Here is a 14946-nt window from a genome sequence, read left to right on the forward strand (position 1 = left end):
TGACTGTCTTTAGTAGGTGTCTCCTGTGAGAAAGTTAGAACACCGTCCAACTGTCTAAAGATGCAGTCTTTAGCCTAACTGGTTGTTACTGACTCAGTGATGCTTGCAGACATCTACGCACTGTGTTGTGATCTGATTGTGACAGAACAGTGACGTTGTTATTGGTAGTTTGAAGGGTACGGTGTTGGGGGTGGTGCATGTTAAAAGTTTTGAGAAGCACTGGTTAGACATGTTAATTTTTTTTGGTGTAACATATTGGCAACATTAACACATTAATTTGCTAAAGGAAAAATAGGCAGTTCCCAATTGCCTGTGAAAACGACCATTCTGCCCTGTTCTTGTAATGACCACAGTCAGTCTTATTCGTTCTCATACATTTTGGTCTATTTATTTACTAATTTCAGCAAGCATAATGCCTAGGAAAGAGAGGCTGAGAAAGGGGAAAGAAAGGGATCTACAACAGGCAGCCCAGGGAAGCAGTTCTCTGCTCTCCTGGATGAAAGCAAAGGAAAATGAAGATGAAAGGTCAGAGTCAAGGGCAGAGTCAGGTTCTATTTTAATGTTTTAATGTAACCTGCTCCTTGCAGTTAATTCTATTGAAAAATCTTAAAAGCTGTTCACACTTAGTTTTTAATGAACTTAATCAGCAGGCATTGAGCTAACTATTATTTTGTACCTACGAAAGTTATTTCTATGTTACAAGACTTGCAGTATGGGTTATTATTAAAACTATCTGTTTAAGCTTATTATTATGATAAATAATAATACTATTATTATTATTATTGTTCCATTGTAGTCAGTCACAGCAGGGAAGCAGCTCTATGCCATCTACCAGCATAGCAGAAGAGGGAGATATAGAAACAGATGAAGCCGCGACCAATGCAGCAACAGGTTCAGTTAGGCCTACAGACACTGATGTAGTGCTCTCTGAAGACCACAATGAGGAAGAACAGATCGATCACATAATGTCAAAGTTAGCAGCTTTACAATACCCAACAGATCCAACACACATCCATACATTTAAAATAAAGCGCAATGACAGATACGTTTCAATGTGCTGCAATGTGGGCCCATGTCAGCCTGATATACCTTACCCAAAAACTGAGGGGAGATCATTCCAGAAACAGTGGTTTTCTGCTAATGTGTGGCTGGAATACTCACCCACTGCTAATTCAATGCATTGTTTTAGTTGTCGGCTTTTCCTCTCGGATGAAAAATATAAAAGCAGAACAGCCTGGACAACTGATGGCATCAGAAAGTGGAGTACTGCTCTTGAAAAAATCAAACAACACTCCAGCGCAGAGATGCACATGACAAGCATGGTTAGATGGATCAATTTCCAGAAAAAGGCCCTTCAGTCTGCATTTGATGTTTCAGACGTAAAAGGGGTGGAAGTTAGAGAGCGAGAGAGGCAGACAAACAAAGAAATCCTGACAAGATTAATTGACCTAACAGTGTATCTTGCACGTCAGGGACAAGCATTCCGAGGTCATGATGAGAGTGAGTCCAGTGATAACCGTGGCAATTTTCGTAAATTAGTCAATGTATTTTCCCGCTACGATAGTGTGCTAAAAATGCATTTGGAAAAAATTGCCACAGTTAAAGCCACCAAGACAAGGCCCCAGGTGTCACTGCTTTCCATCAGAAGTCAAAATGACATCATTGCAGCACTAGGAACTTACATCAGGAAGGAGATACAACGTGAAATAAAAGAGGCTGAAATGTATTCCATTCTACTTGATGAAACCTCTGATGTTTCACACAAAGAGCAAGTGTCATTTGTTGTGCGATATTTTCATCATATGCAAATAAAGGAGAGATTCATCGAAGTGTGCAATGTTGATACAACTACAGGCCAGGAGCTGGAGAATACAGTGTTCTTGCTTCTGCAAAAGAATGGCCTAGAGATGAAGAACATGTATGGTCAAGGCTATGATGGAGCAGCCAACATGAGTGGCACGTATAAAGGTCTCCAAGCTAGAATCCGTGCACACAATGAGAAGGCCCTCTATGTGCACTGCAAAGCCCATTGCCTCAATTTGGTACTAGTGGAGGCATCAAAGTCCAGCAAGCATTTTGTGACATTTTTCAACTTGGTGGAGAAATTGTATGCCTTTTGCTCAGGCTCCCCAAAGCGTCATGCTGCCTTGGTCAAATTTCAGGAGTCTCTCTTTCCTGGACAACGTGTTATGGAGCTCCAGCAGCTGTCAGATACTCGATGGGCTTGCAGGGAAAAAGCACTGAAGGCACTTCAGAGAAATTTGAAAGCCATTTTGATGCTCCTTGATGACATCAGTGACAGTGACCCACCTGACCTGGCCCAAGGTGATGCTCAGATGTACAGAAATGCCATTAATTTTATGTTCATTCTCTGCATGGAAATCACCACACCAGTATTCGAAGTCACTGCTTTGGCATCAGATTCTCTGCAGGAAGAAGGGTTGGACCATTCCACTGCCTACAAGGTAATTGATGGTGTGCTTCACACATTGCAAACCATGAGGTCTGAGGAGAAATTTGGAGAGATATTTAGATGTGCATCAGAGAAGGCAGAGAGTTTCAACATTCCAGTACCTACCGTGGTGCCTGGTCAGGAGAGAAAGCGGAAAGTTCCAGTGCGTTTCCAACACAGCACCACAGTGTCTCAAGTAGGTGCTCAGTTTGAGTCAGTGGAGGCATATTTCAGGAGTGGTGTATATTTCACCTTTCTGGACATCATGACTGGGGAACTGAACAGGAGGTTCAAAGGGGACAATACTGGAAGCCCAACGGCCAGAATCATTCAGTCCTTCCAGCCCTTAACTGTGCATGCTAACTGGGTAGGCCCACCAAACCCAGAAGCCATTGAAGCTGTCCACATCCTCTGTGAATTCTATGGAGAAGATGAGGACCAGCTCAAAACAGAATTAAAGGTCTTCCACTCCAGCTTTAGTTCAAAAGACCTCAGAGAAATATTTCTGATACTGAGGGAAAACAATGGCCAGCTGATCTTTCCTGCCTTTGTCAAAATGATTCAGATCTACGCAACACTACCAGTGACAACTACGACAGTTGAAAGATCCTTTTCAAAGCTAAAAATAATCAAAAATAAACTAAGAAGTTTGTGTGGAGAAGAAAGGTTGTCTGATCTCCTCTTGTTGGCCATTGAGAAAGATGTGGAGATCAATTACAACGAGGTCATCAACATCTACAAAGACATGGCACCAAGAAGGATGCTTCTTTAGAGCAGTACACTCCATTTAATGGACACTTGAGAATATGTATGTATATAGTTTAGAGTTGGATACAGATTTTATCTTTTTGTGGTGTGATTTTTGATTTTTAGAGAATGTTTTGAAATAAAAGTCAAATTGCATTTAACCTGTGCGATTTTTTTATTATAAAAAGAAAAGGTTTTCCACATATGCAAAAAGTGCCCTTTTTCCCCCCTGGAGCACTTGCCCCCCAAAATGTCTGTGCACGCCACTGTTGCTGAACTTTGTCAAACCTTGGTGGATGCTTTGAACTTAGCCTGATTAGAGTTTTGAGCTGCTAGCTGGCTGTGAGTAGAATTTTGTGATGCTGGCTTGCTTTAGTTAACCTTTAGCTTTTGTTTTGTGTGTGGCCAGCTTGCCTTAGTTAACCTTTAGCTTTTACTCTTGACTGTTTTTTTCTTTATGTAATAATTGTTTGCCCAGTGGTCTGTTGAACAGCCCTGTCGGTTTTCAGTTCAAAGTTTGAGATTAAAACCTTTTTCTTTACTCAATTTTGTTTGGGGGCTTGTGTATGTTACTCCTTCCCTGATGCCTAGCAGAGGGGGTCGTAACAATGTCAACATACAACTCTTTTTTTCTATTAATGTCTTACTTCATTCCTACCTGATTGAGATGTCTAGGAATTATGAGTGATTGGCTCACTGTAGTGGTAAAAGTTGATACCAATCAAATTATGACATGTTAAAGTTAAAACAAAACACAACTGACTGTTTTATATTATATCTAATATTTATTATTAAATTATCCTTATAATTACAAAATGTTTTATGTAAGATTTATGTTTTGTACTTTAAATCTGACATCACAAAAATATTTTGGAATTTGAATAATGTATTTTGTAACTGCAGTACACATAATACTAATTTTGAAAAATTTTGTCCAGGTTCCTTGCCACCGGGGAGTCCTGTAGGACCATCGCGTTCAGTTTCAGAGTCGGTGTGTCCACGGTGTGCCAGATCACCCCCCAGGTAGCGACGGCCATCTGGGACTGTCTGGTGGATGACTTCATGGCTGTGCCTTTGTAGCCGCTAAGACTGGTGGACCTAAATCTTCACCACCACGTCTGTATACATACAAGCAGAGAAAGGGGAGTGGGTGGGTCAGCGCTCAGGGCACAGAACTTAGCTGGCTTCAAACACACCAATTATTTTCCATAAAATAAACACAGTCAGAACCCCAAATACAAGCTAAAAATCCCAGTATACAATAAAAATAGTGTTTGCAACCCGCTAAAAACCCTGCCGGCAGAAATAACTATACACTATTAAAACAAGGCTAAAACATGTTTTCCATATGCTAAAATTACCCTCCCACAGTCCCATAATCCCACAATCCAGCCACAAATGGGCGAATGGTCCTTATCTGAAAGAGACAGGAGAGGAACTTCTCTTCCGGGATGGGGAAACTCACCAGCAACAGACCAGGGAGGAGGCTCCTATCGCAGACCTGTCTCCTCCGGACAGCGCGTCGCCGCACAGTCCCGCCCCACTCCACACCTGAACACGGCCTCCCTCGTCTCACCGTCAGATGCAGGCAGAAGGGCATCCCTGCCCTGTTGTGCATTGCGGCCATCGCCACCCACTGTTGCCGTTCCTGTCGTCAGGACTGGATCGCCTGGGGGCCCAGCCCTGGAGCTGGGTGCCGCCGGTGCATCGAGCCACCTGGGGGGCTCTTCAACTGGTGGGGAAGATTGTCACATCTTGCAGGAGCTTTCCTCTCCTCAGGGGCTCTCTCTGCAGGAGGGGGAGATACAGGAGAGGTGCAGTTTTCTCTGTGGTGGGGTTGGGTGGACTGTCCCGGGCTCTGTGGGGCCGGGAGGCGCTGCTGCACTGGGCCCCGGTCTGGATGGGCCTGGGCCCCCTTTCCCTGGCGGGTCGCGGAGTGTGGGAGTGCCTACTGGGGTCAGCGGGGGAGCTGGCCCCAGAGAGGGATTACCTGCCCCTCCCTTCCTTCCCTCCCCATCTCCAGCTGCCTCCCTCTTCCCGCTCCACCACAACCACCCACACATGCAGGGCCTTGGAGTAGGGGTATGTCACCAGGGTGCAGAGGAGGCTACCCCCCCCCCCCCCCCGTCCCCTTCTGGCTGCCTCTGCCTCAATTTTATCCCACAACTTAGACATTCACATTATTCACACTCTCATTACACATACATATAGGATCTTGGGGGTGGGCACAATCACGGAGTCCAAATTACCATCAGGGTGTACACCTCACCCCTGGCGTCGTTGCCCACCTCTCAATTTTAAATACACTTAGACATTGAGGGCTATCAGGAGGGACTATGTGCTTACCTGCTGCTCCTTGACAGGTAGCTCCATGCCCTCCTGGGTTTTAATTGCACCTTAGAACATACATGCATCAACACTACAATGAGCGGGTGGAGGGAGGTTTGGAGTCTTCTCCCACCCCCATTCTCTGTGGCCTGCTGGAGTGGGAGGGCTAGGTGGAGTTGGCCGTCCGACTGCGGTCTGGAGTGTGGGGCCTCCCTGCTGCTACGGAGTCGGGGTGGTCTGCCTCTCCCCACCGCAGGGAAAAGGGTAACACCACCTGGGTCTGGGTGCAGTTCCCCCCTCCAGGGGCAAGGGTACCTAGACCCGGTTTGTAGAGTACGCTTGGGGAGTGTGATCGTGTGTACAGCGTCTCTTTATGTCTGTCTCCACGTTGGTTGAGTGTGGAGTAAGTGCATATGAGAGCATGAGGGGGGGAATGGATGTTTGTGTCTGTGTTTGCCTGTATGTCTGTGTCTATATGTCAGGCTGGGTATCAGACGCCACCTCTCTGGGGACACCTCAGGCCCTCCAAGGTTTGGAGGCCTATCTCCACCTACCACCACTTCCCCTGCCAGTGGCGGACTCCCTCAAGTGTCGGTGCGTTGGTGGTTCTTTGTGTCTGGGGGTGGGCTTCCAGGTACACACCGGCTCACTCCTTGGCGGCCGCTTATCGGGGCCTGGAGCCTGGGGCTCGCTCGGGCCCCTTCGGGGGTGGGGTGACCCCGGCCTCTCGGCCTGGGGCTCGGTCACTCAGGCACAGCTGGCGGCCGGCGGAGCTCATGGGCGCGTCACTGCAACTCCCCCTGGCTTCTGCTCCGCGGCTGCTGAGTGAACCCTCATCTGGGACTCTCCTCAGCTCTTACTGGAACAGTGGCGCGGCTGCCCCTCTGTTGGTCTTCCATGGTCTCTTGTGTTCTGGGGACCTCCGGATGTCTGGAGTTTTTGATCTCCTCCATACCTGCTTCACACCCTGGAGCACGGGGCTGTGGCCCCCCCACACTCCCTAGCAGATCGTTACATGGAGAAACCTTTGGAATACAAGCGCGCTGATCCACACAGGTATGCACACGGGTGTTCACTGCTCGTAGACCTAAATTACACCTTTCTTGGCTGCTACTTCGAAGCACATCTGTCCTGCGTGCTGCACAACAACATTGAATATTTAGTATTTACTGCTGTTTACACTTAGCTAGATTAATGCGATGGTGTTGTGTTTAGTATGTTGCTTTGTTTTTTTTGTCTTTTTTTTTGCTTGTTTTCTATTCTTCTCTCAACAGGTGATCCAGCAGATTTTTTTTCTCCCCCCCTTTCTCACTGTCCCTCTCCCCTTCTGTTTTTCCTTTCTTTCCTCTTTCTTTCTCCCTTTCCTATCCCTCACTCATGTCTGTCCCGTCTGTAACATCTGAAAATAAAATAAAATAAATAATAAAAACAAAGATCGACCAAATGGACCAACACGGCAATGCCACGATGATCCAACGTAAATCCATTGGGTATCCTTGTTGGTCTTCAGACAACAATTCTGATGGCTAAAGAACCAAATGGGACAGGCGAAAAAAAAAAAAATAAATAATAATAATAATAATAATTTTATCTGTCAGCCTCACCCATCAAACTCAGGGGGCGGGGTTAACGCTGCCCATGCAGCTTCTCTAACATTTGATTGGTTGCCATGCAAAGTAAGTCAAAACAGGTCGATCCTAGATAATCGATTGCTTGTGTAGACTTGGGGCAGCCAGGTATCCCAGAATTCAGATCAAATCACAGGCAGCAATGGTGGTGGTGTAGTTTTAAAATACCCCGTTTTTCTGTCACCAGCTACACTTTTAACAGTGTTTTAGCCGCGAATGTCGCGACGTATGTCTGGTCAGGTTGTCAACACAGAACATGTTTGCAAAAGTGCTCAGATGTTTTCAGAGATTTCACTAGCTCTGCTAACAATTAGCATGCAGAGTGCACCCAGGGGGTTACGTTAACCGGTTTGTTTACATATTCCACTCTCCATGTTCCACATGTTGCATTCGCAGATTCTCATTTTCACCGAACGATCGTCTCTTTCCGCCTGGTCTTGTGTCTCTGTGCTTCTGTAACATAAAGAACGAGCTGACATTTTTCTCACGAAACCAGCGATCAGCTCAACAGACCCTCAGTTTACCTGCATGCATTCTTCTCCTCATCTGTCAGCTGTTTAACACCTGCTGCTAATTCAAGAAACACGCCTACGTTACGCTGTCAGCGCATTTTTCTGCACAAGATAAGTAAATATAGTGTTTTCCCCGAGCGCAGAGCTGCTGGAGCTTGTTTCCTTACAGAGCACTTTATAGGCGAACCAGCTTCATCAGCGGCTGATGTCCAATCACCGGTACACAGCTTTGAAACCTCAGCTGAGTTTTAGCTCTCAGTGGTTAAACGCTGGACTTCATTCACTCAGGTTCTGTCTGTCGGGTCACGTTTACTTCGCGGTTTTATTTACAACTGAGCAAATCGGTTTGGCTGAGGTTAAAGTTACGTTTCATAACTGCATAGTTTCACAGACGTTTAATGGTTCACTGTCACATGTGTTAGACTGAACTATCATCTAAATATCATCTGTTTTTTAATAGTTATTCAACTGTATTCTAAGCACCAGCTGTCTGTTAGAATGTGATTTTTTTTCTCTCTCTCTGTTGGCAGAGGTATAAAAATGCGCAGGAAAATCTGACGTGCATGGCAAACTTCACTGACGATATTTAGGGAGGAATAAACACACATCAAACATAAATGAACCATTTGCCTGTCTCCATAATTGAGAGCATTTTCTCCTCTTAAGTCAACACTCTCTCTCTGTTTTTTTTTGCTTTTTTTTTTTTGCTTTTTCGGTCATGTTATGTTTACCTGTCAAAGGCTTGTTACAAATTATGAAACACATCGTGCAGACTTCTGGATGTTAGAAGAAAACTAATACTGCTCATGAAGGAGACTAAAGGCAGGAAGGTGTCCTTTAAAACTAAACATGTTAATAGGACCTCCCTATTTATATCATAGTTTATGATATAGCACGTGTATTTCAGTAATAGCCTACTGATTTCAGTGTAGTGGTGAACAGTCGCACAGCTCACGTAGGCGTTATCTGTGATACTCCTTAACTATAATTCATCCAAGTTAACTTCAGTTAACCATTCAGACAGTTCTTTTGCAATAAAAAACATAAACACCCATGCTGCCGGTAGGTTTCCTCAGTGCCAGCTGTTAACATTATAGCTGCTTATGCAGTAACCATGGTAACCACGGACTCTGAGTGGCTGGATCGACGGAGGTCAGACAACAATTTTACATGTATGATCTTAAAACAGGACACAGCCACTATACGTGCTGGCCTCATATCAAATGTGAAGGCAGACTGAGTCTATGTTTGACGTTTTTTATATCTAATCTTCCTTTTCAAACATTTAAACAGCAGCGAGTCTGCAGCTGAGGGAATACAAACTCAAATTGTTGGAACAGGTTTGCTCGTTTCTTGGATTCATTTGGTGATTATTAAATGTATAACTGTTATTCTAATCTGCTGCTGAGTCTCTTACACTTTTCTTTATGCTGTATATTTTCACGTCTCTGGAATAGTTAGATAGTCAGCTGGGAAACTTTGTGTTAACTCATGGAGCTGTGGATATCATGCATATGCTGACCTCGCTGCGTGGTGTACAAAGCGAGGTCAGCATGATTAATATTCACAATAAAAGTATTAGCCGAACATCATGAAGTCTGTATGTGTTTCATAGTGTCGAACAACCTTTGTACAGTTAAAGCCAACAGTTACTACATGACAGAAACACCAACGTTATCTCTTTTATGCGTTTATACACAGGTCACACTGATTACTGAACAAAAACCCAAAGATCAGATGTTAAACAGATTTATTTGCTCTCTCTCCTCCTTAAACATCTTTTTAATGCTTCCACATGCCGGTTGTTGTGTGCTAGAAACAATGGCCACCAGGCCAAAGCAATGGTTTTGACTCGATCAGCGTTAACCCCGCCCCCTGAGTTTGATGGGTGAGACTGACAGATAAAATTATTTCATGATGAGAGCCAGGCGCCAGGACTGCCAAAATGAAATAAATAAATATATCATTAAATAATGAATTAAATGTGTCAATAATGAATTAAATGTGTCAATAATTAATTAAAATGTGAAATACATAAATAATTAATTAAATATATCATTAAATAATGAATTAAATGTGTCAATAATTAATTAAAATGTGAAATACATAGATAATTAATTAAATGTGTAAATAATTAATTAATTACATGTGTCATAACTATTTATTTAATTAATTAATTCCAATTTTAATTAATTATTGCCACATTTAATTCATTATTTAATGGTGTATTTAATTAATTCATTATGGCAGTCCTGGCACTCCACATGTGACAGAGCTGGGCTGCAGTAAAAACAGTTTAGAGAGTCGTATCTGGACATGGTAGCTGTAGGGGTGGGAAGCCGTTTCTTTTTCAACCTTTTTCTCCTGTTTCGGGTAGGGAGACAGATTAGAGGTTTGTATTTTCTTTTGAGGTTGGGTAAGTTAGTTCTGATTCATGTCCAGTGTGCTTTGTTTGTTGTTTTGGCCATGCCCACCCTGACGCTCGCTACCTGTCAAGTTAATAAAACGACTAGTCATTGTAAAGCTGTGGCTGTACTCCAGCCCCCCCCCCCCCCCCCCCCCCCCCCCGGTGTGTAACAATTTTGTGAATAACTTGAAAATCTTAGCTCAAACACCTGCAAAACCTGTTTGCCCAGCACGGGGATATTGAATTCTATAAGATAAAGCCATGAATACGTATATCTGAATCTTCTATCAAAAGTTACAGCTATTTATATGAAGTTGTACAAAAACGCTTTATTTCGTCAAGACAGTGCGTTTCTGACTGTTACATGCGCCGATATCATGCACATTTTACCAGGGCCAGTATTGTTAGATGAGGCCATCCTGTGCTACTGGCTGAGGCCATACAAATTACACCAGGGACAGTGCTTCCTGTGAGGCCATCTTCACCCCACTCTGCTGCTCGTTGATGCCATCCACATTCCACCTGGGCCTGTGGTGCTGACCGATATCATGCACATTTCACCAGGGTGTGTTGTTCTGGCTGAGGCCATCCACATTACACCAGGGCCTGTGCTACTCGTTGATACCATCCACATTTCACCAAGGCTTGTGTTGCTGGCTGATGCGATCCACAATACACAAGGGCCTGTGCTACTGGCTGAGGACATTTACATTACACCAGGGCCTTTGGTGCTGGCCAATACCATCCACATTTCAACAGGGCCACTGTTGTTGACTGAGGCCATACACATTACACCAGGGAGAGTGCTTCCTGTGAGACGATCTTCACCACACAAGGGCCTGTGATGCCGGCTTCTACCATCGACATTACACCAGGGACAGTACTTCCTTTGAGGCCATCTTCACCACACCAGGGCCTGTACTGCTTTCTGAGGCCATCTACATTTCACCAGAACCTGCGTTGCTGGCTGATGCCATCCACATTACACCAGGGCCTGTATTGCTGGCTCAGACCAACCACATTTAAACAGAGCCTGTGTTGCTGGCTTATGCCATCCAGTGGCGGTCCTAGCCTGTTTGGCGCCCTGGGCGAACACTCCCTCTGCCCCCCCCCCCCCCACACACACACACACACACACACACACACACAACAGACACACAGAGAAAACATTAAGGATTGTACATTAACATAAAACTGTTGTACACACACATATGAAGAGAGAGAGTATGCATTGTATGCAAAACGCTACCAAACAGCCAACATAATTCGTCATACAATGAGAACAGAACAAATCAACAATTGACAATGACTAATTAATATTAAAATCTGTAACATAATGTATTGTTTTGGGGTTTAGTCTGTTACTGTTGCTATTTATACCATTTCGTCTTGGAGCAACTGTAACCCACATAATTTCCTTTGGGATTAATAAGGTATTCTGATTCTGATTGTTTCAGGATGACCTGCCATTATCCAATGACACATCTGCTTACCTGTATCTTTTGCTCGTTTCTCCTCCTCTTCTTTTCTCTGTTTTCTAAACTGAGCACCTGATGGCTTTGAGCTTTTCTTGTCCATCTTCCATTGGTTTTAATTTTGCACTCCAGTATGAACACCCATCCCTCAACTCGAGATCACCACAACATAACCTAACACACCTACACCTTAGTTCACAGATTCACTTTGTCTAGGGTGCTTTTCTGAGATTTAACACAACCCAGGATTCAAATCATGAAGTTCTTCCTTTGAGGCCATCCACATTACACTAGGGCCTGTGCTACTCGATGATAACATCCACATTTCACCAGGGCTTGTGTTGCTGGCTGATGCGTTCAACAATACACAAGGGCCTGTGCTACTGGCTGATGCCATCCACATTACACCAGGGCCAGTGTTGTCGGATGAGACCATCCACATTACACCACTGCCAGTGCTTCCTGTGAGGCCATCATCACACCAGGGCCTGCGTTTCTGGCTGAGGCCATCCACATTGCACCAGGGCTAATGCTCCCTGTGAGGCCATCTTCACCACACCAGGGCCTGCGTTGCTTGCTCATGCCATCCACATTACACCGGGGCCTGTGCTATTCGTTGATGCCATCCACATTACGCCAGGGCCAGTGGTTTTGGCTGAGGACATTCACATTACACCAGGGCCTTTGGTGCTGGCCAATACCATCCACATTTCACCAGTGCCAGTGTTGTTGGCTTACGCCATCCACATTACACCACTGCCAGTGCTTCCTGTGAGGCCATTCACAACACCAGGGCTTGTGTAGCTTTCTGATGCCATCCACAATATACAAGGTTTCTGTACTACTGGCTGAGGCCATCCACATTACACCAGGGCCACTGTTGTTGGCTGAGGCCATACATTTTACACCAGGGAGACTGCTTCTTGTGAGGCGATCTTCACCACACAAGGGCCTTTGTTGCTGGCTGAGGCCATCCACATTACACCAGTGCCTGTGCTACTGGGTGAGGCCAACTACATTTCACCAGGGCTTGTGTTGCTGGATGACGACATCCACAATACACAAGGGCATGTGATACTGGCTGATGCCATCCACATTTCACCAGGGCCACTGTTGTTGGCTGAGGCCGTACATTTTACACCAGGGCCTGTGCTCCCTGTGAGGCCATCTTCACCACACCAGGGCCTTTGTTGCTGGCTGAGGTCATCCTCATTTCACCAGGGCCTGCGTTGCTTGCTCATGCCAACTACATTACATAAGGGCCTGTGCTACTGGCTGAGGCCAATTACATTTCACCAAGGCTTGTGTTGCTGGCTGATGACATCCACAATACATAAGGGCATGTGATACTGGCTAATGCCATCCACATTACACCAGGGCCAGTGGTGTTGGCTAAGGCCATCCACATTACACCAGGGTGTGTGGTGCTGACCAATACCATCCATATTTCACCAGGGACAGTGTTAGATGAGGCCATCCACATTACAACATGGCCTGTGCTACTGGCTGACGACATTCACATTTCACCAGGGCCTGTGGTCATGGCTGAGGCCAAATACATTTCACCAGGGCCTGTGTTGGTGGCTGATCCCATCCACAATATACAAAAGCCTGTGCTACTGGCTGATGCCAACTACATTTCACCAGGGCCTGTGCTACTCGTTGATGCCATCCACATTATACCAGGACATGTGGTGCTGTCCGAAACCATCCACAATACACAGGGGGCTGTGTTACTGGCTGATGCAATCCACATTACACAAGGGACAGTGGTGTTGGCTGAGGACATTCACATTACACCAGGGCCACTGTTGTTGGCTTAGGCCATCCACATTTCACCAGGGCCTGTGGTGCTGGATGAGGCCATCCACAATACACAAGGGCCTGTGCTACTGGCTGAGGACATTCACATTACACCAGGGACAGTGCTTCCTGTGAGGCCATCTTCACCACACCAGGGCCTGTGCTTTTGGCTGAGGCCATACACATTACATCACTGCCATTGCTTCCTGTGAGGCCATCATCACCACGGCAGGGCCGGTGGTGCTGGCTGAGGCCATCCACATTACACGAGGGCCTGTGCTACTCGTTGATACCATCCACATTTCACCAGGGCCTGCGTTGCTGGCTGATGCGATCCACAATAGAAAAGGGCCTGTGCTACTGGATAAGGCCATTCACATTACACCGGGGTGTGTGGTGCTGACCAATACCATCCATATTTCACCAGGGACACTGTTGTTGGCTGACGCCATACACATTACAACGGGACAGTGCTTCCTGTGAGGCCATCTTCACCCCACCAGGGCCTCTGCTGCTCGTTGATGCCATCCACATTACTACTGGGCCTGTGGTGCTGACAGATATCATGCACATTTCACCAGGGCCAGTGTTGTTGGCTGAGGCCATCCACATTAAATGACTTCCAGTGCTTCCTGTGAGGCCATCCACATTACACCAGGGCCAGTGCTACTCGTTGATAAAATCCACATTTCACCAGGGCTTGTATTGCTGGCTTATGCAATCCACAATATACAAGGGCCTGTGCTACTGGCTGAGGACATTCACATTATACCAGGGCCTTTGGGGCTGGCCAATATAATCCACATTTCACCAGGGCCACTGTTGTTGGCTGAGGAGATTCACATTACACCAGGGCCAGTGGTGCTGGCAAATACCATCCACATTTCACCAGGGACACTGTTGTTGGCTTAGGCCATACACTTTACACCAGGGACATTGCTTCCTGTGAGGCCATCTTCACCACACCAAGGCCTGTACTGTTGGATGAGGCCATCCAAATTACACCAGGGACAGTTCTTCCTTTGAGGCCATCCATATTACACCAGGGCCTGTGCTACTCGTTGATACCATCCACATCTCACAAGGGCCTGTGCTACTGGCTGAGGACATTCACATTACACCAGGGCCTGTGCTCCCTGTGATGCCATCTTCACCACACCAGGGCCTTTGTTGCTGGCTGAGGTCATCCTCATTTCACCAGGGCCTGCGTTGCTTGCTCATGCCATCTACATTACACAAGGGCCTGTGCTACTGGCTGAGGCCAATTACATTTCACCAGGGCTTGTGTTGCTGGCTGATGACATCCACAATACATAAGGGCATGTGATACTGGCTAATGCCATCCACATTACACCAGGGCCAGTGGTGTTGGCTAAGGCCATCCACATTACACCAGGGTGTGTGGTGCTGACCAATACCATCCATATTTCACCAGGGACAGTGTTAGATGAGGCCATCCACATTACAACATGGCCTGTGCTACTGGCTGACGACTTTCACATTTCACCAGGGCCTGTGGTCATGGCTGAGGCCAAATACATTTCACCAGGGCCTGTGTTGGTGGCTGATCCTATCCACAGTATACAAAAGCCTG

At 45.9% G+C, this 14946-nt stretch overlaps 1 protein-coding gene across 1 annotated transcript; it reads left to right on the top strand.

The window, feature by feature from the left end:
- The first annotated feature begins 821 nt into the window (after window positions 1–821).
- On the top strand, window positions 822–3303 carry LOC146563475 (uncharacterized). Its single transcript, XM_085290911.1, has 3 exons — window positions 822–1245; window positions 2575–2589; window positions 2839–3303. The coding sequence occupies exons 1-3, from the start codon at window positions 822–824 to the stop codon at window positions 3222–3224; spliced, it is 825 nt and encodes a 274-aa protein (XP_085147037.1). The 3' UTR covers window positions 3225–3303.
- The last annotated feature ends 11643 nt before the right edge of the window (window positions 3304–14946 follow it).

Source organism: Mchenga conophoros, linkage group LG11, assembly GCF_057382185.1.
Source record: "Mchenga conophoros isolate Kocher_MC1m ecotype Shallow Benthic linkage group LG11, M_conophoros_male_GT1.1, whole genome shotgun sequence".
In the NCBI taxonomy this organism is placed as follows: domain Eukaryota; kingdom Metazoa; phylum Chordata; class Actinopteri; order Cichliformes; family Cichlidae; genus Mchenga; species Mchenga conophoros.